Source organism: Cyrtonyx montezumae, unplaced genomic scaffold, assembly GCF_038088225.1.
Source record: "Cyrtonyx montezumae isolate F1298 unplaced genomic scaffold, pur_monq_1.0 scaffold_12, whole genome shotgun sequence".
NCBI classification, from domain to species: Eukaryota; Metazoa; Chordata; class Aves; order Galliformes; family Odontophoridae; genus Cyrtonyx; species Cyrtonyx montezumae.
This window is the reverse complement of record NW_027071848.1, coordinates 829,387-853,620: the sequence shown is the minus strand read 5'-3', so window position 1 is coordinate 853,620 and position 24,234 is coordinate 829,387. Positions and strand designations below refer to the sequence as shown.

The 24,234-nt window shown below is 41.9% G+C and overlaps 1 protein-coding gene across 1 annotated transcript in view; it reads right to left on the bottom strand.

Moving 5' to 3' along the window:
- The window catches only part of ACER3 (alkaline ceramidase 3), a 55,392-nt gene extending 32,048 nt beyond the window's left edge, over positions 1-23,344 (bottom strand). The window contains exons 1-2 of the mRNA XM_065730322.1: positions 23,209-23,344; positions 4,112-4,222 (exon numbers count right to left, since the gene is read on the bottom strand). Coding sequence (XP_065586394.1) covers positions 4,112-4,222; positions 23,209-23,311 — 214 coding nt within the window. The 5' untranslated portion in view covers positions 23,312-23,344. The remainder of the gene's footprint in view (positions 1-4,111; positions 4,223-23,208) is intronic.
- Between the last annotated feature and the right edge of the window lie 890 nt (positions 23,345-24,234).

The window sequence follows — 24,234 nt, the reverse complement described above, 5'->3', positions numbered from 1 at the left end:
CAAGCACAGCTGGGTCAATTCCCAGACACCATAATGCAACTGTCTGTGCTAGAGAACTGTTAGAGAGGTCTGTGGCACGAGTCTGGCCTATTCCAACTTGCACTTTCCCCCAGCAGCTCCCAGACACAGGCCAGCAGTTAGGAGAGCCCCAAGCCTGTGCCCAATAGGATATTTGTATGCAATCACCTTCTTGTGGAGGCTGAGATGAACAGACAGGCTTGGCTTCGGTGCTCAGGAACATTCCAAGCACGTCTGATTTTCGAATATCAACACAGCCTCAGCAGCTTCTCTTTGGCTCTTAGGTAAAAATAAGGGAATTAATTCAAGGTGAAGGGCTTCTAAGAACTATTTTTGCAGATGTTGAGTTCCAGTATAAACACAGTTCAAAAAGAAATGCATATATTTAAATCAAAACCCAACTAGAACGTAAAACAATTGGGAATCACACTGCCCCGTAAGAAGAGAAAATGTCACACAGCAGAACCTGATAAAATACCACAGCATCAAAATAAGACACCCAAAAGCAACTGCATATTCTTGAGGTAGTGACAGTCTGATCTCTCCTACATGGCTCATGAGAAGCAAAATACTATAGCAATTGCTTAAGAATAATCTTAGCAATTTTAGATTGACTGATATATAGTTCTCTACTATTTTAAAGCATTATCCAGTTTCTATTGAGTTTATTGACAACGTGCCCTTTGAGCTAAAGTGCAGCAGAAACAAGGACTGAGAACAGTGTGCTGTATGCCAAAGAACTTGCTGTGAAGTCCAACTCAGTCTTGGTACCAGTATGAACAAGGAATTTATTTAAATATTTATTCAGAAATCTCTGTTCCTGTCCAGCCAAGTTGTGATCTTAGCACGTACGTGAAATGAACAGCACTCCCCTAATTCGAAACGCATTGGGTTCAAAGAGAAAATAGATATCAACATCAGGAATTGTAGGGTATAAAGTAAAGCACTGAACACAGCGTGGTGAAAACAAAGGACCTGACAGTCAGCTAAATGTCTGGAAGCATCCAGAAGGAACAGCTGATTTGGATCAAAATAACGTCTAGAAACAACACTTACATTCTCAAACGCTAGCAGATTTCATTTCAATGTCCGTTTTGACAGCTGTCTTTTAGCTTCTTGTAAAATATCACTAATGATTCAGTGTTGTTAAAACCTAACTAAAGAGCCCCCTCCCACCCCCATATCTTGATAGCAGAACTGTGAAAGAATTTCTACTTTGACAAAACGACCCATTGACAGCAGAGCTTCTAACTGGTTAGTAACAGCGGTGTTTGCCATGAAGCATAATGCCTCAAGTGAAACCACTTTTGTGTTAAATTCAGTGCTCCTTTATGGATTAAATCTATATTTGTGGGAAATTACTTACACAGAGTGAAATCTGTTAATAAATAGAACCGTTTTCAGGAAAAGTACTCTCTGGCACTTTCTAACAAAAAGACATTTTCTGCACACCTACTCTCTCTCTGTGTCAGTATGTTTCTCATTCAGTCACATGCAGAGATACAATGCCAGTGTTCTTGGCACATTTCAACTACATTTAAAATTCTGTTTCTCTTCTCATTTGCTGCTTTTATTCTGTAGTGGAACAGATGTTAAGAGGCTTGTGATTCCACACCGTCCTGTTCTTGTCTTTCCACCAAGAAGTGATAAAGCTGTCTACATTTCTTTACATCTCCCAACTGCTGTAAAACAGCCCAGCATTACTCATACCGAAATGGAGACAAAGCAGAATAGAAACATGCTGGGTGACACACAGTGACCTGTAATGTGAGGTTCTAACAGAAGAAATGAAAGTCGAGTCATGCAAGCATTATCACTGCAGACTGCATACAAAGGCTTCCTCCCTCCAGTCACAGATGAGCCCAGCTGGAAGTCAGGACTGCCCTGCAGAACCACTGCCAAGTATGCAGGCTGAGTTCCCCTTCATGAACACCAGAAACAGCAAGAAAATTGAAGACTGTGGTGTTTATTATGACTGAAGGTAGACTCTTTTACCACATTATTTGGTGTATAAGAAATGACAGTTCAGAGCTGGAAATCTTTCCAGCTGACTTGGTGTGACATCCTCATGCTCTGGTCAAAAAGTGGCACAATTTGTCCATTATGAAGCAGCTACAATTTATAGCAAATAGTAAGACTCCATGCAGTTTTATCATTTTTCAGTTTAGAAGGAATATCAGTACAGGATACTTCGATTCAAGAGCAAGGGTAGAGTCAACTTCAGCAAAGCTGAAGGAAGGTAAGCCATCCAGAGGGATCTGGACAGGTTTCAAATGTGAGCCCATGTGAACTAAATGGGGTTCAACAAGGCCAAGTGTAAGGTGCCACACCTGGGTCATGGCAATTCCAGATACATATCTGGACTGGGAGAAAAACTAATTGAGAGAAGTCCTATGGAGAAGGACATAATTCTTCTGAAGGAAAAGCCAAACATGAGCCAGCAGTGAGTGCTTGCAGCTCAGAAGGCCATTGGTGTCCTGGGCTGCACCAACAGAGGTGTGGCAGAGGACAGGGAGGAGACTGTCCCCCTCTGCTCTGCATTTCTGAGGCCCCATCTGGACTACTGCATCCAGGTCTGGGATCCCCAACACAAGAAGGATGCAAAGCTGTTGGGAATGGGTCCAGCGGAGGCCCACAAAGATGCTCAGAGGGCTGGAGCACCCCTCCTATGAAGAAAGGCTGAAGGATTTGGGCTTGTCCAGACTGAAGAAAAGAAAGCACCAAGGAGATTTTAGTGTGGCCTTCCAGTACTTGAAGGGAGCTTACAAACAGGAGGGAAACCAACCTTTTACACTGTCTGATACCGATGGGACAAGGCAAAATGGTTTTAAAGTAAAATAGGGGAGATTGAGATTAGATGTTAGGAAGAAATTCTTTACCCAGAGAATGGTGAGACCCTGGAACAGGCTGCCCATGGAGGCTGTGCGAGCCCCATCCCTGGAGGTGCTCACAGCCAGGCTGAGCAAGACCCTAGGCAGCCTGAGCTTGTGGGGAGGGGGCAGCCAGCCCACAGCAGGGGTTAAAACTTGATGCTCTCTCAGGTCCCTTTCAAACCAAGCTTTCTATGATTCAAATGCTTACACGCACTTTTGTCTTCACTCTGGCCTTCAGAAATTCCTCCCACTGAAGTATTTTAAACCGAGACAAAAATGAATGGTTATTCAAAACTCTAGAACGCCTACATGTGGCTATTTGCAAAGTGCTCAGAAGCATCCATGGATATATATTTTGCTGCATATATTTCACACATATTAGCAGAGCTGAACTAGGTCTCCAAGTGACTGAAAAACCCCAAGTTGTACCTTGTGCACATAACAGCTTCACTGGCATCACGAATACACTTAGCATATGGTTGTCTGCTTTCTGACAATGTTTATCTAAACACATATGCATGCCAGTTTTAAATGTAACATTTGCAATAAACAGATCTCTTAGCACTGAGAAGACTGGAAAAGTCAGCCTCCCCAGAGATGGGAGCTACAGCAAACAAATTTGTGAAACTTACTTCTAGAGATCCTACTGAAAAGTCTGAATAGTCTTAAAACACCTTTTGTCAGGAGGAATGTGATTACTGGCTGCATAACTGAAAATGTAAAGGAAGTTGTTTTATTTTCTGTACTTTGTAATTACTGGAAAAAACAGACTGCAGTGAAGTCCACTGATACACCAAGATCCCATTGTTTTTTCACCCTTGCAGAGCTTCCCAGATGCAATAGCAGTTAGGCTGTTGTATGCCAAACAAGAATCGAAAGTAAATTCCAACTCATGAAAGAATGCTCTTCCAATTCCCCTCTAAAATCTTGCCTAATTTACCATTAAGCTGTTGGAAAGTAGGACCACATAAGACACCTTATCAAAAAGACACAATGACTTCAAGGCCAGAGAGGGATCACTAAAACTTCATAGGGTTATTTAGTACACTCTAATTTCATGCTCTGGCAACAAATAATATTTTCCTGTAAATATAAACCTCAATTTCGTTGAGCTGTTAGAAGTTTCATGCATACAGTATTTGGATTATACTACTTGCTTTGTTAATATGAGGATATTGGCTGACTTTATAAGGAAAGATCAAATTAACTTTTACACATACCTGTAAGACATAAATATGCAGCTAAATACCGCTTTTCAAGGCCATCTTTATAGGTCCGAATCGCACCATAGATTGGAGGTAGAATGAAAATCAGGTTACTCACTGTGTTCCCTGTAGGGCAGAAGCAAAAACAGAGATTTAGCATTGGGTACTACGCACTTGAAATGTACAAAGCTGCTTCAACAGACTTCATCCAGGAAGCTGCATCTTTTTGAAACTGTCTTCTGCTTATTCATAACACACAGTTAAATTCCGGTGCAACACGATTAACCATTTGAAAACCAAGAATGTTTTCACTCTTCTGTCACTTCCCATGGTAATAAAATACAAAGTTAACTGAAAAGGTTGGGTTAGATGATGCTAGGGTCACCTTGATTGCATGGAATGTGAATTAAAACACAACACCTCCAGGAGGTACAATCTCCAAATAATTCAAGCTAGGTATTCTAAAAGCTGTTTGTTTTCTCTTCTGCCCTTGCAGTTCTCCCCACTACGCTCCCTTCTGATACCTTAAGGTCACTGAGTGACTCATCCCTAAATTTAAAAGTTCAATCTCTGCTATTAGTGTGCAATCACCACATCACCAATCACAACACAAAGACTGCAAGAGTGTTCAATAAGGAACAGCAAAGAGTTAAGAGCAAGAGGGCATGAACAGGAATAGCAAAAAAGTTAGAAACCACTAATGATCAGCGTGACAGGCAACTGTCAAGGCTTATCAAAAGCTTCAGCAAGATATCGCTGCTCTCCAATACCAGGGGGTATTTACATACCAGGGGGCAAGACGGCCTTCCCAGTGCTGGGGAAGATGAAGAAACCTTTCCTCTTCTTTTCTTTCTTATGACTACTCTGCCATCCTGATTTAAACATCTTTTCAAAGCATCCTGGCCACTGGAAATATGCAATGAAATGGTGAGAAGTACAAGAGAAGCAAAAGGAAATAGCACATTTCTCAGCAGAGAGGATTCAGGTTCAGCCTTTGAGCTCAACCACAAATCAAAGTTTTAATAATAAAGGTTTTGCAATGGGAATGAAATGAACATGAAATTTGGGCAAGAGCAGACAGATAAGAAGGCAGAACCTTCATATAAATTCAGCTGCAAATTTTCACGTGCCATCAGTTAAATATATATATAGACAAAATGTAAATTCTTGGTTCCAAAGATCTCGATGGTAAGCACTATGTATGAAGATAACAAGAGACCAAAAACGTTATTCATGTTATTTCTGCCCTTTGTGTTCAGAAGACCCGTATCTGAACCACTCCTTGCATTCAAGCACCTAGCTTTCAGATCTACCCTCCAAGATCCATACTAGAGAAAAAGAGGTAACTACCAAACTAAGACCACAAAACCCCCAAGAGGGTTGGACTCGATGATTTCTAGAGGTTCCTTTCTACCCCTACAATTCTGTGATTACAGAACCTGTGGAAACAAAAATCCCATACAAACTCTTCTTGACCAGATAAAAATCACATCTGAGAGTCTGCAGAAATAGACACCTAACAGAAGCCCAGCTGAAACATAAACAGCTCTGCAAATACACACAAGTTTGGACCAATATAAAAAGGCCTTTGGAATGCCTTGTATCTCTGGGGAATTATTAACCTATCAGCACATTCCGGCAGTGATGGTTTCTGAAGTGATGGAGGAGACCAGGTTTGGAAGAAACCCGCTGAAAATGCAGCACTGTGTGGTACACCACCATCACCACTGCCCACAAATCAGGCAGAGATGTCATCTAACCTCAAAAAGTGGAGCAAAGGCTACATAGTCTGGATAACAAATCCTCTGCTTTCCAAAAGAGTTGTCAAATACATCCATCTATTACAGAGATCTTATTAGGCTTTATGTAAATATCACTCTTAAAGGTCACTTTATTATGAAATTGTCAAAAACCTGGCAAAAATTCAAATATGGAAGTGCTGAACAAAAGAAATACCATGTTGTTTATCCATAGCTGGGAAGGCACATGACCTTCAAAGCCATCTGCAGTAGGATAAGAAACTGCTAATGGATATAGGAAGACAGAAAAGAGATTCCTCTGTAAGAAAACAAAGGCTTCAATCCTTCCTGTAAAGTTATAATTACGTTAAATTATTGAAAATTTATGAGCATTTAATCTAAGACCATCTAGCTGGGATAGGAAATGCCGCAGACCTAATGTAGCTGCAAATTCCTCACACTCCTCCTGAGCAGCTTTTAGCCCATATTATTCAGAACATTTAGAGCATGGATTAAGCAAGCCCATTTGGGAAACACTTATTGAAAATTATGCTGGTTTGTTTTTAAATAAAGGGAACAGGAGTGGGGGAGCAATGGAGCTCTGCAGCACGCTGCTGGCAAACTTATTTATTTCAAGTCAAAAACAAGACATTTATTCAATCTAGTGTCCCTAGGAGTGTGGACTTCATAAAAGTTGTGCTTGTTTTTTTTTTCAGGATTATCCTCATATAGAATAACTCATCAATTCATTAAAAGTTCTTTTTAATAATTCCCTTGAAAACAGCAGTGAGATATGCACCGGTATTAGTAAACAATCCCGAAAAAGGAAAAGGTGACAAATAACAGCAGCCCCACTGCTCTGAAGGTAATTAACAAGCAAGGACACGAAACAAGTTTTAAAGGAAACAGATAATGAAGTTGAAAATGGGAAAGTTAAACTGTAAATACAAATATACAAAAATATGTACCTATTTCCACCTGATATTCTTAAAAAAAAAAAAGTAAAAAAAAGCCCAACTTGAACAAACAAGAATATGGGAATGAAGTAAACTTCTTTGGGGAATTAAAATAAAAATCAAGAGAATGGAGAACCTGTAACTAAAGACAGGACACAAAACATACAAAATAATTAAAGAGATCATTAGTTATGCCTACAAGAAATTAATTATATCAGGAATTAAGTGATTGCACATGGATGGACTTTGGGTCTGACTCTGTATAGCATTCTTCAATCTCGGTACTGGATTCCTAAAGAATCTAGTATTTCTTTTTTGACTGAAGTCTGCTTCTCAGTGTTTTATCTTCAGCCTGTCTGTTCACAGAAAGGAGGACTAGGTTATCACAACAAGAAATGACTGATTTCATAGACCAAAATAAAAGAAGCAGGATTGAATATGATGGCCAAGAACATGGCTTTCAACACTGGCCTTATTTCAAACACTGGATGAATCTACCTGAAGAGGCAGAGAAGAGAATTAAGATGGTATGGTCAGTACTGTGAGCAAGTCCTCTCTGGAAGGCAGGCACCAAAACTCCAAAAATTATTTGCAATATGGACAGGGAAATAGTAACACCTTCATGCAAGCCACCAGTGGAACACAGTGTTCTACACTTACCAATAAAAGAAAAAAGAAAAGCATGAAGGTCAAGTAGGAACCTACAACATGAGAAGGAACAAAAAAGGTTCAGCTCATCCAGCCTAATAAAACAAAGGCCAGAGGGAATAAAACCAGGCGTTGCAAATACAGCATGGGAGATGCCAGACTTAAAAGGGAACTATCTGAAATAAGGAATAACACTGATAAATGAATAAATAGATATAAAGTAACCTTAAATAAATGTATACTAGAAGGTAGAAAATAGCTTTCCCACGAGGAGGAATCATTTATAAATTGTTTCACAACAGTAACAGGCTGCCTGCTGCTTCAGGGTGAAGCTCGGTCAGCTCTAACACTGGAGCTCTGAGATACAGTGGCCTATGACCACGAAGATCACACGTGGTACCAGGTCAAGCAGGAGTTTAATTTCTAACCATGTTAACTGGCAGACTGAATGACCAACCTTGCCAATTTTCTGAAGTGTTTTTCGAGACGACTCTAATGCAAACCATTGTTTCAGAGTATGGTTTTATTCATCAAGAGAACACCACACTGTACCAAAATGAAATCAGATCATCATTTCAACAAACCTTCACCTCCTGGACAGCTCTGTGTTTCACCACATCTGCATCCTGTTATATAAAAATAACAGCAAAACTGACTAGTCTTTTTTTTTCCCCCCTCCATGCATGTATAGTCATCTTGAGACCTTTAAAAATATACTTAGTATCATAAATGCAAGATCTGTATGGAAACTGAAATCACATGGTTTATGGTTTAGACCAAAATTATAAACAAAACCTTAAGAGGAAATAGCATTAACAAGCAAACATGGGCACAATATACTAACTACTCCTATCTCAAGAGCTTGGTATGGCTAAGGTACACACATTTGAAGGACCCTACTTTCATAAACATTCAGTTTTCCCCAAGATGTAGTTACTTTTGCATTAGAAAGTTATTTCTACAATAAATGTGGATGAGAAATTACAAGGATAAACCACGCAAAGTTGCAAATATGTCAAGCATACAGAAACATCAGGAACACAGTACAAAGAGAGAGAAAATAGAAATGTTTTCAGTGAAGGAGGAAAAGTGGTATATAAAAGCAGCAGCAAAAATTACTACCTTCTGCTTTTGGCAACGTGATCTGCACGACTTACAGTGTTAAGAGATCCCTTCTCCTGTGTTTGTACACAGAATAAGTTAAGATTTACCAACTGTAAGGACCTTTTCAAATGTTAAGACGTTCTCCTTCCTGCTCTCCATCTGGCTGTCTCACATACAAATGAAGACTTTTCATTCCAGTATGGTTTCTACAAGACTCAAAGCAACAACAAAAATAACTGTTACCTTCAGACAGCAAAGAACGATGTGGTGTTTGGTTTTTTTTCCAGCTTAAGATGCCAACTCTATATTAAAAGCTCATAAGAATCATGATACTCATTACAGGCTTTCAACCTCCCCTTAGAAACAACTGCAGCTCACTGTGAAACACAAGAAAGGGAAGTGGCTGCTATGTTCTCAAAGATATACAGTTAAGCTCCTACAAAGTCATCGTGTATCATGTTATTAGAAAACAAACAAGATTTTGAGGCAAAATACATCTATTCCACTGTGTGCAAATGATGCTGCACAGCACAATCTGAAGGAGTAGGCAGCCTGACAGCTTAAACACAGCAGAGGACTCCAGAATATCTCCTCACCAGAAACTCAGTCAAATTTAATATGGGAGTCCTTGCTAAGACAGAAGTGCTTCACAGCTCACCCATCACAGCACTGCGAGCATCAGCAGAGGAATTAATTTGAAGAAAATCCAGCAAGTTTCCGTATAGTACATGCTATATATTATCAGTCAATAACACAACCAGAGTCAGAGCCCAAAAGAGGTTTGCATCACTGACTTTCCAAAATCCAGCATTTCATAATTGCTGAGAAAACCCAGCTACACAGAATCAGCTGGCTTGGCTACTACCTTCAATCTTGAGCTGCTTTCACTTAAGTTAGCACCAGGAGGGCTGTCTAGCAATTAGATTTCAACTTCCACCAGCCATTTTTAATATCTTCCTCTTCAAAGTCCACAATAACTGCACTTCAGAGCATCAGGAAATGAAAACTCCTGTCTCCGTTTGATATTTCAGAAGGACCTTGAGGGGAGAAAAGCGAGTCATCCTGACGGGAATTCTGCCAGTAGGTGATTACTGAGCTCCCCACTTGCTAATGTGCATGAAAGATCGATGTCAGCTTCCTGTTATTCAGAGAAGCCAACACAGTTACTCCAGGCTGGAGCACTGGACCAACACTGACCTTAAGAGAAAAACAGAAGGCACTTTTTAAATGACAGATCTGATTCCTGTAATTCCTCACGTAGTCTTTCCATATGCTGCTGAAGCCTGGATATCCTTTACACCAACATTAACTGAAGTTATTGTAGCAATTCAGCTGCAACTTACATTAGTCATCACAGTTCAAATAACAACATGGGAAAAACACTCAAGGAAACAAAGTGAAGTAACTACTGAACTGTATAAGCTGTGTATGAAAACTTACTTGAGAGCCATGAAAATTGCTCCAGATACAATACAAACTAATGGGTTATTAGCATAGTCGATAGAAGACCACCAGAAATTGTGATAGATATGAATAAAGTATATGACAAAGGAATACACAGCCCTGTATAGGTTTTGGCAAAAACGAATTGTACCTTAGCATACTATTATGGGAAAATCAGAGAGGGGCAAGTCAGAAGGGGTTCAGATAAAAGCAATCAGGAGTACTACAGAGGAAAAACAAAGGTGGTCAGATAGGAGGCTTCATGCTTGAAGTCAGCATCCCAGACTCGTGCTTCGACAGCTTTTGGCTGTTTTTGCCTTGCTGGGCCTTCACTTCTCTGGATCCAGGTGAACTACTCCAGGGATTCAGTGGATCAGGGAGGGGTAATGAGGTAATTTTAGGGGAAAAAATAATTATTAACAACACAATTTGATTTTTATCTCCTTTATGAGCACTTCCAACGTGCTGCATCAAGCAAGCACTCACTTACAGCCTTACACATTTCATATTCCAGCTGCAGAACTCATTCCCTTGGCATTCAGTGTACTCATTCAGCCAGTATTTCCATGGATGTTTCTACTCCGATTACAGTATTTCACGACACATCTGTGCTCTTCAAAACAATCAAAGTGTAGAAGGTAATTAGAAGAGAAAGCTCTCAGTGCTGCTGACTAACAGAGCACGCGAGAGAAAGCTCAGTTCGAATCTGTAAAGCGTGGGTGTCTTTTCTAAGGCACAAACCTCTCCTTCCTGTACCTCTTACAAAAGCACTTGTTATTAAACTGCTTCTGAATTGCTCTGGGTTACAATTAAGCTATCCTTTTCCTGACTCTCACCTCTCTGAAAATTGCTTTGCTACTGTGTAATAAAGACACTAGAAAGCGAGAACCTAACAGGAGACTGTTCCAGCACTGACCTTGCTTCTTATGAATGTTATGCTAAGAATGAAATAAATGCCTGAAAGTTAATGGTATAAAATAACTCCATACAGTTCTTCATAAAAAACTGATACCTGAGCAATTGTGTAAAACAATGCTAATTTCAACTTAGTCCAGCAATGAGTGTTTCACCATCTAAGAAGTTTTTGCTTTTCCCTCTCAACATCTAAAACATATCTGTTACCTATGTAGTTCCTATTACTGCAGTGTCTGAACCACCCCAACCTTCTGTGTATTTATCCTTACTACCTCTGCAAGAGGAAGACATGTTAGAAGAGGGTATCTCCAGCCACTGTACCAAGCCTACCCAACACAATAAAAACAATTGACTTAACCACACTGGAACTTTAATTAGAAGAGGCAAAGGGAGAAGTATGTAAGAGTAAGAACTGTATGCTTCTCCAGAAACACCTATTTAATTACCAGTTCTTAGAGTGCTCAGCATAATGGAGTTTTCTTCCAGATGGAATTCTTCACAAAATGAAGGGAAAGCATCTGACTCCCCAAACTTAGATGTGTGATTCGTCTGAGGGTATGAGTTGAGAGTGTGAAGGACACAGGACATTCTCAGCATCTCTTCTGTATGGGAATGAACCAGCTGTGGCAAGAGCATCTGCCTGAGACATCAATGTGATATCTTACTTTGGGAGTCCAGAGTAGACACAGTCCCTTCTGCCACCTTAAGAGCACAATAGCCCCAAGGTCAGAAGGGAGACAGGCACATAGCAGGGCTGCTGTGGTCTTTGGCTGTCCTGCCTTATACGTACTTCCTCACTACTAAAGGCCAGACTTGCTAATTAACTTCCTATGGCTTTTACCATGCCTAACACATCTAGGCCTGCCCACACTGCAAGGTATTTCAAAGCATTAATAAATATTTTGGGGGTTTTGAAGGGAGAACTATACTAAACATAATGGTATTTGAGAAAGTAACAAGTGCCAGAAGAAATCCTTGACCATTTTTTTTTTTGAGTTGGCAAGAAGCCTGAACAAGCAGGACAGTGAACACCTCCTTTCCACTATATTTTATTTCCAATCTAAGACATCAACAACTATATTTCATTTCCATTATAAATAGCAGATATACCATCTTCAAACACCACTTTTCTGAAATACAGGAAACCTCGTGGAGAAGAAAGCATCATTTCCCTGATAAATGTGCACCTAAGACACAACTAGACCAATTAGTTGGAAGTACACCTGGAAGGATTTTGCAAGTAAATTTGAAGTTAGAACAGTTAACATAGGCACATCATTTGAAATATCAATCTAGAAAGCACACTGAAAGTAAGTGCCTACAGCTGGAAAATGCAATCAAAGTGTAAAGAGATTAGGCTGAGATGATGTAAAGTTTGAATATTACATGTGATAAGCTCATTGCTGAAGGGCAGATTTGCTGCTATTACAGCCTTTACTGGGAAACAAAATAAAAGGTATCCAAAATGTTATTTTAAGACAAGTTGATGTCAGGCTGTGAAGAAGCAACAAAGAAAGGCAAGCTTACTCTTGAACCAACACTAAAACTGATGATGTTTGTTACAGGGATCATCCATTTAATCTAATTTTCGTCATACTTAACTCTTTCTTGTTCACCTTTCCTCTCCTACAGTGGGATCAGTGTACTGGCTTCACATTCAGTGCTTGCACCAACTCCTCTCAGCCTGAGGGTCTCTGAATCAGAAAGCACAGCTTCTGGCAGCTGACACTGAGCTACCAGAGTACATGCAGCTCATCCTCCTCCATCCTCACTCCAGATGCAGTGCCTTGAGGTACAGTGCCCTATGGGTACAGTCTCAAAGGCTCTGGCAGGTCCTTCCCAGGCACTGTACAGCAGGAAAACTCAGCATCAGAGCAGCCCAGTGTGCTCACTGAAAGATGAGTGGCAGAAAATGACATGGATCAGTGCTCTTTTCAAGCTATTACAGCTTTAACATTAGAAGGCCTTCTTCATAATCCAAACCCCTCTTGCTTTCCTGCCTTTCATCATGGATTTCTCACGGGTGTCCAGCACGATAAGTTTGCTAGAAGTCTCTCCTACTGATGATTCATCCCACCTGGATTAAAGGAAAATGAAAGGGAAGATGGGGTGTGATAAATGTAAAAACAGAACACACTGAGATGATGAACCAGTAGTGACCACAGCCTGACTCAGACACCACAATGCTATTTGGTGAAATTTCCTCTCCCATCAGTAAAACAGAAGAAATCCCCATCCATAATTAACTGCCACTTTTTCTCTGCATTGCCATCTTAAATTAAGAACTGTATGGCTGTCAACAAAACATGATAAAAAAAATGCTATCTGATCTCTGAAATTACTGACTCTTCCTACTCCTCTTGTTCACTTCTCAACATCCAACTTTACTTCTTTTAGGTAATTTTCTTTTCTTTCCTCTCCTAGATGTGCCACCTCTAACAGTTTCTAATTAAGGTGACAACCTCCAGCAAGCACTTCTGTACCTCATTTGCTAACCCAACACTTGAAGGCTCTCTCTCCTCCTGGACTACTATTTCTCTTTCTTTCAACTCAACCTGTATGTTCTCACTTAAAAAATTAAGAAAGCAGTTGCCTATTAGCCCACAAGTATTGGCAAAAGCTATTTATTTATGTGAAAATGAAGACTCTCCTCCCCAAAGAGAGTAAGGTTGAAGTCTAAACAATCTCACAATCTATATCAAATATGGGAAGAGATAATACAATGCATTGAAGACTAAAGTTTTAAACACCATCTTTGCTTAATAAAGTAGCTGCATAGAAACAGTTCGTATGTTAGCTGGAAGGCATTTGGGCAGAAAGGAGCTCTACTGTACAAAGATATAAAACAGCTGAAAATAAAACATAAAATGAACGAATTTCCAGCACAACTGTTGGCCCAAAGACCATCAGAGGAACCCCTGAGAGGACAGGTCTGAGACAGAAGTAGGAAAAGTACAGGAAATGCAGAAGAAAACATAAATTAACACAAAAGACATATGAAAATCAGCACGGTAGAGTTTAAGGGCAATTACCAATTGCATTGGTCTATATTTAGGAAAAGGAAACATTTCTCTTCAGCCTACAATGGACGAAGGAAAAAAATACAAGAAAAATTTAAGTGGCATGGATTCAGTTTTAGCATTTGAGTATTGTGCTCATGTTGGACATTGTACAGAAGACAGAGCATCACAGGAAGATTAACTTGAGCTTTAAAAGATTTAACAGCCACCAAGTCCCAAATGCCCTGAGTGAAAAACAACTGTGTTATCACAGACCACAAAGCCATAGCAGCTTGGTTAAGTGAAGGAAAACAACATCTGCTCAATGATTTCACTGCCCCAGCACACTTCTCTGCTACTTCCCTAAGTGTCTACGCAATTCACTTGAGCTGGTTCTTGGTAGAGCCCACATCATCACTTCCAAAGAGGCATGAGCAATATGAACCAGCAGTGCTCACCTAGTTTTCACTCTGCTGCTTCCGAAGAAAGCCAAGATTTCCCACATCACTGCAGCTAGCTGCAGCTTTGTGGAGGCAGCTTCAAATGCACTCATTTGCAGAAGCCTGACCAGCAGGTAACAGCAGGATATGAACACAAGCACCTTGCTTTTGTTTTCTCTTTCTAAGCTTCTGTTATCAAATCCAAAGTTTGAAGAAAAGCCTTTTGCTTCTCCAGACTGTTCTCCCCTTCTGTTCATTTCCATGGCTGCAAAAAGGACTGGGGGGGGACAAGGCACTGTTTTTTAGTCATGAGCAAAATATCACCCAGGGCAACTCTGACATATATAAATCTTTATTTATAAATCAACAAGAACCTGACAAGAACTGTGTCCCATGGGAGGAGGAGCATGCCCTGGCCTGCTGCAGTCCAAGGCCAACACAGACCTGGCTGTCCTGAGCAGCACAGCAGTGCTGGAAACTCTTTCAGAGCAAGCCAGATCTGCAGATACTATTTCACAAAGAAGATATGCAAGTAATTCTTCAGGGATCCCTGGGCTTCTTCACAGTAAGGTCAAAGCACCCATTAGAAGGGATCAGTGCAGCATGCTTTCCAGTTGGGAAGCAGACCACAGCCTAAACTAACAAATGGCTTTGACTATGGAGGATGGAAAAACCTGATGAACAAATGACAGAGCTAATACAGTGGACAGAATTACTCAGTTCCAGGATCGTCAGTGCTCCAGGGTATTATTAATGCTTAACTATGTGACAACAGCACTACAGACTTCTTACTTTGATCTAATACTGAATCTGATTTCTGGATGCTGGATCTTGTCCAAACGAAGGCCCTTATCCAATTGGAATTAGCAATTACTGAAAATCCAGCCTACAGGGCAGTGGTATCTTGAACTTTCACTGCAAATAATGAGATCATTAAGGCACTGTATAAGCAAGAGAGCTTCTACGGTCACGTTTTATGACCATAAGGTTGATACACTGAAATCTTACTAGCTGGAAACCATACAAGACATACACACGCATCCACTGCCATACACCTCAACTCACAGAGAAGAAAACATGAAGGAAGAAACGGAGAGGTAAGAAGGATTGGTGTGAATTAAGTATGCTGTCCCAGATGCCCACACTTGGTACAAACTCACAGGTGGAAGCAGATGTCCTGCTTACCCCCAGCATTTTGTCTAATTCTGCTTGTCTGCTTTCCTTCCTGAAGCAGAGCAAGTCTTCCCCTCAAACCCAAAAGGCAAATAAATCTCAGACTAAAGGTATGAAAGTCTCCCAGCTGAACCAGCACAAGGTCTTGTCATCATTTCCAGCTCCTCTTGTTAAGAGGGAAGAATCAGAAGTACAATGTTGCTTGGACTAGGCTACAAGGGAAAATAACTTCTTGCTCACATAGCCAGCTTGAGATTCCTTAAGAGATGCATGTATCATTGCTAGGTCACTCCAAGGTCACTGGATTCAGAAAACAAATCTAAAGAACAGAGGAATAATGTCTCTCCAGTAAAACCAATGACAAGAAAAAAAATGATGAAATAAACTAAGGCCCCTGGACACAACTGGGAAGCAAATTGCTGCTGGACATTAATCTCAATTTGGAAATAAAGTTTGGAATTTCCCTTCAGGAAAGATCTGCAATGCGGAAGGCAGGTTGAGTCAACAGTTGGAAAGGCCAAGAAATGGAGAGAAACATCAGATGGTTGGAGGGGCTGAGCACCAGGGGTACCTCTGTCATCAGAAATGAGTGACTGGGACAGCTGCTATCTCCCAAGCTGCAGGTACGTTGGAGTGTGTCCTCTGGCAGAGGCCTATGGGCTATACAGATAAAGAAGGAAACAATCCTGCAGAGGCTGACTGCACTGAGAAAATGTCAGTTTTTCAGTCACTGATTACAGTGACTACGAAACAGTCCTTAAAGGGAATTAATTCTTTTAAAAAAGTAAGCCTGGTCAACACTTTACAGGCACTGAGGGACATAGGTTAGCAGGCATGGTGGTGATGGGCTGATGGTTGGGTAGGTGATCTCTGAGGTCTTTTCCAACGTTAAGAATTCTATGGCGCACAGATATGCAAGCTAGCACAAGAAATCTGAGTATTTACACTCATTTTCTCAATTGCACAAAGAGATCTGTGCCCAAATTCTCAAACCTAAACATTGCCCATCAAAATAACTGCAACTCTATGCTGTGCTTGCCTGTGTGGGACATTGAGATACTCAGATCTGTCAGTGGTAAAAAGATCAGAGCTAAAGCAGTGTTTCTGTTTTCTGAGCTGTAACATTCTCTAGAAATTTCTTATTACCTGATACCTTCCTGACTTCTTTGTAACACTTCCAAAACTACCAAAATAGTCAAGCACCTCCAGTTCAGGTAGCTGCTTTTCTTCTCTGCTAATGGACTGAAAAATGGCTGCAATTATGAGGCAGGCATAGTTCCACCCACAGAAAACTCAAAGCCAAAGGTAGGTAGCTCTGACCTATTTGCAGTTGGACATCATGTACATATTATTATTTGATACATATTTTGAACTAACAACTCTGCATTTTTTTAACCTTTCACGATCTGTGAACCTTTCTGTGATCTTCTTTATGCCACTGAAAAAGAGGGAGAAATAGCCAAATAGTGCTCGCGGGCACTGCAAGATAAAACGACCACATACTGCTGACCTTCTGGGCTTGAAAACCACACTGAGTTCCTCTGAACATTTCTGCAGTGATTGTTGTTATTCTTTTGTTTGGAAAGCATCTTCCCCACTGTTCTGTGAAAGGCTCCAGCAAACACGGAAAAACACATTATAGAAACAGCAGTTTCGAGAATAAAAGACAGACTCCAAACAGATTAAAGACATTTTTGTCTTTCAATTATGACAACTGTCACCAAAGGCTCATTTAAAGGCATTCAGAAGTCAGCAGTGCTCCTTTACCATAATTTATTTTACATTAACCTTCCCACGCCTAGCTAATAATACATACTCCACAAATTCATCCCATGTAGTTCATAAGTTTCTCTGCTTTCGTTTGCATGTAGCAGAATTAAACTGTACAAATGTCACTGCTCTGTTACCATTTGGAGTGGCAGATGTCCAAGTGCCAGCTGTACAAGTACTGAATGTGAAGCACTAATTACAGAGTAATTAACCGCTTTGTTAAAGCATATTTAAGATTTTCATCGTCACTTAATAGCTGTACAACTATCAGCAGGCAAACACACACGTGGTCCATTGCTGCAGCATTCATCAAGTTTTAAGCATATCCACAAGGTAAGAGATAGAGGAGAACTAGTTCACTGGACAAATTTGGATTCTCCTGAAGCCTCTGACCCTGCCTCTTGATGATAGCTGTAAAAAGAGAAAATTAAGCTGTCATGAGATGACAGGTAGAGCTGCATCATGGATTAGAGACAAAAAAACAAATACAAGAAGAATTATCAGAACAATCATAGAATTGCTCAGGTCAGAAAAGACCTTCAAGATCATCACGTCCAATCTCAACCTAACTATACTGTCCTAACTCTACCAACCCACCACTACATCATGTCCCTGAGCACTACAAACAGATGGTTTTTAAACACATTCAGGGATGGTGACTCAACCACCTCCCTGGGGAGCCTACCCCAGGGCTTAAAAACCCTTTCTGTAAAGAAGTTTTTCCTTATATCCAACCTAAACTTCCCCTGGCACAACTTGAAGTCATTTCCCTCTGTCTTGTCACTGTCACCAGTGAAAAGAGACCAAACCTGCTCTCACTGTGATCACCTTTCAGATATTCAATGAGAGCAATAATGTCTCCCCTCAGCCTCCTCTTCCCCAGACTAAACAGCCTCAGTTCCTTCAGTCTCTCCTTGTAGGGCATACTCTCCAGGCCCTCCCCCAGCCTTGCTGCCCATCTTTAGACCTGCTCCAGCACCTCAACATCTTTTCTGTATCGAGAAGCCTCAAAGTGAACACAGTATTCAAGGTGCAGCCTCACCAGTGTTGAATACAGGGGTAGGATGACTTGCCTGGTCCTGCTCACCACACCATTCCTCATACAGGCCAGAATGCCACTGGCCTTCTTGGCCACACAGCTGACTGTCCATCAGCACACCCAGGTCCCTTTCCATCAAGCAGCTTTCCAGACACTCCTCCCCAAGCCTGTAGGTTTGCCTGGGGTTGTTGTGACCAAAATGAAGTACCCACTTGGCCCTATCGAAACTCATAGTTTACCTTGGCCCATCAATCCAGTTTATCCAGGTCTCTCTGTAGCACCTTTCTTCCCTCCAGCAGATGAACACTCCCTCCCAACTTGCTGTCATCTGCAAACTCACTGAGAGTGCACTCAATCCCCTCATCAAGATCACTGATAAAGATGTTGAACAGGAACAGCCCCAAGTACTGAGCCCTGGGGGACACCACTGGTGACCGGCCACCAATGGGATTTATGCCACAAGATTATCTTCCAGCTGGAGTATATTCACATGGAAACTAGGAAGAAAAATAATAATTACGCAACGTTATTTTGCCACTGACCAAAAGTTACTTAAAGTCTTTAAAGAGAACATGACAGCAGAGACAGCCGTCTGCCTTATGAGCTTCCTTCTGCACTGTTCCTCTCCGAAGAGACTCCTCTATCAACTTCCTTTTGTCCACAGCACAAAAATCCAAGTGAGAAGTGTTCACGTTGAAAAGCATCCCACAGCTCAACACTGCTCTGTACACTCCACTTGACATTACAGCCACCATCAAATAGTTCAATTTTCCCTTTACCTTTTCATTCCTCTTGCCCCTCTAAGTCGAGGGAGCTCCCCGAAGGAACCTGATAAATTTAAAGAGGAAATGTGTGATGTGGCTTCCTGCAATCAGGTCATTAAAGCTGCACACTCAAATCCCTTTCAGTCTTAAAAACTGCAGGGCTGTGACATTGGCTTCTTTTTAAACAGCACTTTAGAAATCATCGGATTCATGATGCCTTTAAATAATTCAGTTGCAGCCAGGCAGTTGGGCTGATCACACCCAATTAATCCTCATGATCGTTCCTTTACCTGCCACTTTACCATAGAAAGAACAGACACAGCTCTTGAAGCCAGACAGTTGGGCTTTATCTCACTTCTTTATTTATTTTTACTCACACAGTAGTATCAAGCTCAACAGCCTCTGGCCCCTTTACAAAGCTTCTGGTGAAGGAAGCAAAATAAAGCGGGGTGTTTGAGAGGAACAGATGACAGCATATACGTGGCAGACAAAATTCAATATTCAGGATGTTTTCCTGGCTTTCAGGAAATTAAGCACGTTGGTAAGTTTCGAAGTAATGATCCTCATGCAAAATGGAGATCCAGTTGTCTGTAGACAGCTCAATTGGTGTGGCTTTTTTTTAGGCTTGCTCTTTTTGTGCTACTGTTTCCAATACAGAGAACTCTTTGATAGTACTCTACATACAAACGAGACCTCTCGCATCTAACAACACAGGCAACAGCCTTCCCACCTCTCTCCCCTCATCTACACGAAAAATAGGAAGGATTTCAGAAACACCAGCAGAAGTGGCTCGAGTCACAGAGTTGTTAGAGTTGGAAGGGACCTTTTAAAGCCATCTGGTTCAACTCCCCTGCAATAAACAGGGACACCCACAGCTCCACCAGGTGCTCAGAGCCCAGTCCAGCCTGACCTGAAACAAAGGCATTCTTTTGGTTTGCTTTTTCCTTTTTTTTTTTCCCCTAAATATCGCTTCTATAAGGACAGCTCAAGAAATATGGTAAACAAGCACTGAGTGAAAACAAAAGGTAACAAAAACATATTTTCTTAAACGAAGGTGGCAGAACATAGCAACACAGGATCAGAAGCAAAGAAGTACAAGATTTGATGAGTTCCTTGGATGCCTGAAGCTGTTCTCAAGATGTTTGCCACTATATTTGCCAATGTGAGTTTTCACCACTTCAAAGCAGTTTTGTTGTAGGTGATGCACATTACTCATAGACAACAACAGCACAAGGCCTTACCCCACACACCCAGAAACATCACTGAAGTTTGATTGGATCTGAAACCAAACACTGAGTTGGTACCAATGACAGATCCTCCTACTCCCGACTGAGAATTATAAACTCTTCAGAACCCACAGAGAGCAAAAAATCATGAAGACCAGTTTTATCCACTTTTCACGGTCTACAAGACACATCCTTGTCTAGGAGAAGGACAGAGTACTTATACAAACATTCAAAACCAAAACAGACCCCAAAAACTGAACACTGTATGGGTTAAACAGACATCAGCCCTGTTAAAATTAGGAATTAACTATAATACTGGTGCTAAGCAACACTACTTCCATTTGACAATATTCTATTAGGGTGGGAGGGGGGTGTTTTTCTTATTTTGCTTTTGTTGGTGAACAAAAGCTCAGATAACTCAGCATACACACACTGGGAGGTGGAAAAGATCAGTTCTAAACAAATGCCCCTGCACTGCTTGCCCTCTAGCACATAAGAAACCAAAACTCCTAGGAACCCAGACTGAATTTCTACACCACAAAGTAGACGTATCAGTGAGGGATGTAAGAGTTATTTCAGCATCAAACACAGGCTGGTTAAGTAATTATCTTCATCTGCTTCTCCATTTCAATCAGTTTAATATTATACAGGAGGACAGAGAGCAGTTAGTCATCCACCTCCACAAGGGAGGAAAACTGGTTCGGTGCGGACTCAAAGGCAAGAAAAAGCATTTTGTATTCAAAGACTGATGCTTTCATGAAGGCAAGTCCTTGTGTTTGGAGTATATGAAGACTGCAAACTTGATGTGCATCAGAAAAAAAAAAAAAAGCACTGTACCACATTATCTTCTTAATTTGCCAAACAAACAAGTCTTCAGTTTGGCTCTTCATGTGCTTTAGAAACCCAAAGAAAGCATAATATTTGATTTGGACCTGTCAGTATCCTTGAAGCTCTGGGTCTCCAATGATTTCTTAAAAGTCATTTACAATAAAGGTTTAATGAAAAGACTTTAAATACATCACCAGCGAGATGTCCAAAACTGATTTTCTCTATTCAATAAGGTAAGATGAAGTAGCAGAATTTTAAAAACAGTATAATCAACTGCAACATCAAAAATTACCACAGTGAGAACAGGGAGAAACACAATAAAAATATTTTCATACTTTCTGGTTTGTTTGCTCTCTGAATGTTTTTGTTTAGTTGCTTTGCTTGTTAAGCTTGGCTCGTTTAAATGCTGCAACTTACAGCACAGCTTTTATACACAGTTGTTTCAGCACAACTGACAGACCAACAAACTGTGGTCCCCAATGCTAAAACCATCAGAAGGGACCAAACCTTCAGTGGTAAGTCCCCTTTTACTTTTTCCCCCTAAACACACTCCTTTAATCTCATCTTTCTCCTGCATAATCGAGAGGCAGATGAAAATTATCAGTTCACACACCCAGCAGCATGGGGGTATTTAAAATTACATGCTAGTCAAATTTATTTTCACGTGGATGAAGTAACAACTTCCTCTTTTCTATGTAAAATATCTCACAAACCAATTTTTGCCAAGGGGAAGACACAAAAATACATACTCTGCAAAGTGACACTCTATTAAAGAGCTCCTAAGTTTGTCCCACTTTAGAGTATTAAGTCCTTTCTTAAGCAGCCTCTTTTCAGCCATAAATCTACACACCAACATCCTTTTTCCTCTGAGTTTCTATGCCATCTGTGCTCATGTTATTCACTCTTTCCCATTCCCACACTCTGAAAACCTCAACAATAAATAACAACTATTTATTTTGGTCCTTCACCCATGTCAGTGTTTGTCACCCAGTTGCAGCCTGGCGGGTACACCCAGAACCTTCACTCTCCTGCATGCCAAGCTCTTCCAAAGTGCTGCTGAAGTATCCCAGCTATGCAAAAGGCCCTCTCAGGCTTCCCACTCCAAGCACTTCAGGGTAGACGAGCCTGTTCAGTTTTGAAACTATTTTCCTCTGGCTTTTAAGAATTCAAAAGCAGTCTCATCACACGGACATGAAAGCTTTTTGTAGGAGAGGGCATCTGTCAGGTGGTAGCACATAACTTCTATGCCCTTTGAAGCTACAGAACACAAAAATATGTAATTTTTCAACAAAACATCAGAGATGGGGCTTGGTTCTTTACTCCTTACCACAACACACAGCATCTCAAGCCCTCTGCACCAAACAAACCTGTTGGATGACTGTGTAGTTCAAACGCCTTCCCTGTGAAACACACTGGAATACATTTGAATTCCTGATTGCCACAGAGGAATAAAGTTTTGAGGTCCAAACAGCAACCTGTCCTCTTTTTGTTCCTCAGAGCTATGCCAACAGGTGGGGCCCACCTGCAACAAAGCACTTCGAGGAACTGGGCAACCCAAGACTCAGCTGCTGAAGATGCCTGTTCTGTATGAGGATACCTGCACATGGCTGTGGACCTGTGCAGCTCCACAGTGCTCTGGGAAGGCTCCCCTCCTTGGTCATCCACGTATTATTGCAAAAAAACACCTTTATTTCAGTGGTAAAACCCACAAAAGCCTCTGCAACCTTCAGCCACCTTCTTGCCGCCCCACTTAGGGGGCAGCTGAAGGAATAGACTTGGGGCAGGAGGGATCCCCAGGTCGGGAGAAATAGCCTTCCTTCAGGAAGGGATGTGGGGAAAAAGGGACAAGTGAACACCTCGGGGATTTGGGGGAAAAGGACTCACTCCCACCCACCAGGGCTGGCTGAAGGGTAGGCCTCCCCTCCCCCACCCCCTCTTAGGATCACGGAGGAAGGGGAATTGCCCTACCCTGGGGCCTAGCGTGTAGGGTGAGGGGCCCTCACAACACCCACGGGAGGCACGGAAAGGCACGGGTGGGGGAGAGCGGGGAAAGCCCGGCTCCACTCACAGAACTCGGCGATGTAGTTGGAGACGGCGTAGTTCTCCTCGCACCACTCCAAGGTGGAGGTCGGAGGGCCCCAATAACCCTCCCGATCAACGGCCGGAGCCATCTCGGCGCCGGCTCCCGGCCACAGCGGAGCGAAAAGGGGAGGAAAAAAAAAGAAGGGGAGGGAGGGACGGAGGAAGGCTGCCGGGCCCGGAGAGCTGCGGGCGGGGAAGCGTGCTAAGCCCGCCCGCCTGAAGGCGGAGCTGCGTGGAGGAGGCCCCGCGCGTTGTCATGGCGGCGGCCGCTCGCCCCTCTGTAGGGCGGTTGGGTGAGGGGGAAACGGCGTGGAGATGAGAAAGACGGCCTTAGGGACATCTGAGGGAAAAGGGCGGCCTAAGGGCTTCGAGGACTTGCCCTTGGGAGAGGTGTGCGGGGGCACTGCCCTCGCCCCTTTTTTGGGCACAGCGGGCTCCCCCGGGGTCGATTTGGTGGCATGGATGTGGCTGCTCCTTTTACGCCGTGGTTTTTAAATAAGGAGGGAAGTGTTTCAGTGAGAGGAAGGAGGTTTTTTTATAGCACTGCCTCCTACACGGGGGTTCCTCCCAGCTGATGCCTTATTTAGTTCTCACTCTGCGTACTATACTCGCACCCGGAATATGCAGAGTGCTTTTGGTTTCCAAAGGCAAATGCAGTCTAAAAAAACTCGAAGCAAGTGAGAAAAGAATAAAATGTGCAAGGAAAGGCCCGATAACATTGTGTTCGTTTTGTATTTCAGACCAAGGATATAATGAGGAGATACAGGTGGGCCTTGAGAGCTAAACACAGCTCTTAGTGCCGTTACTCACTGGAGCGTACTGTGTATATACACACTCAAACTTCTACATCTTATTTCTTCTCCCCTTCAGCACCCTGTAGGTGTCCCTGTTCATTGCAGGGGAGTGGGACTAGGTGGCCTATAAAGGTAAGAGCAAGTATAGAGTTTTGCACCTAAGGAGGAATAACTGCATGCCCCAGTATAGGTTGGGGGATGAACTGCTGGAGAGATGC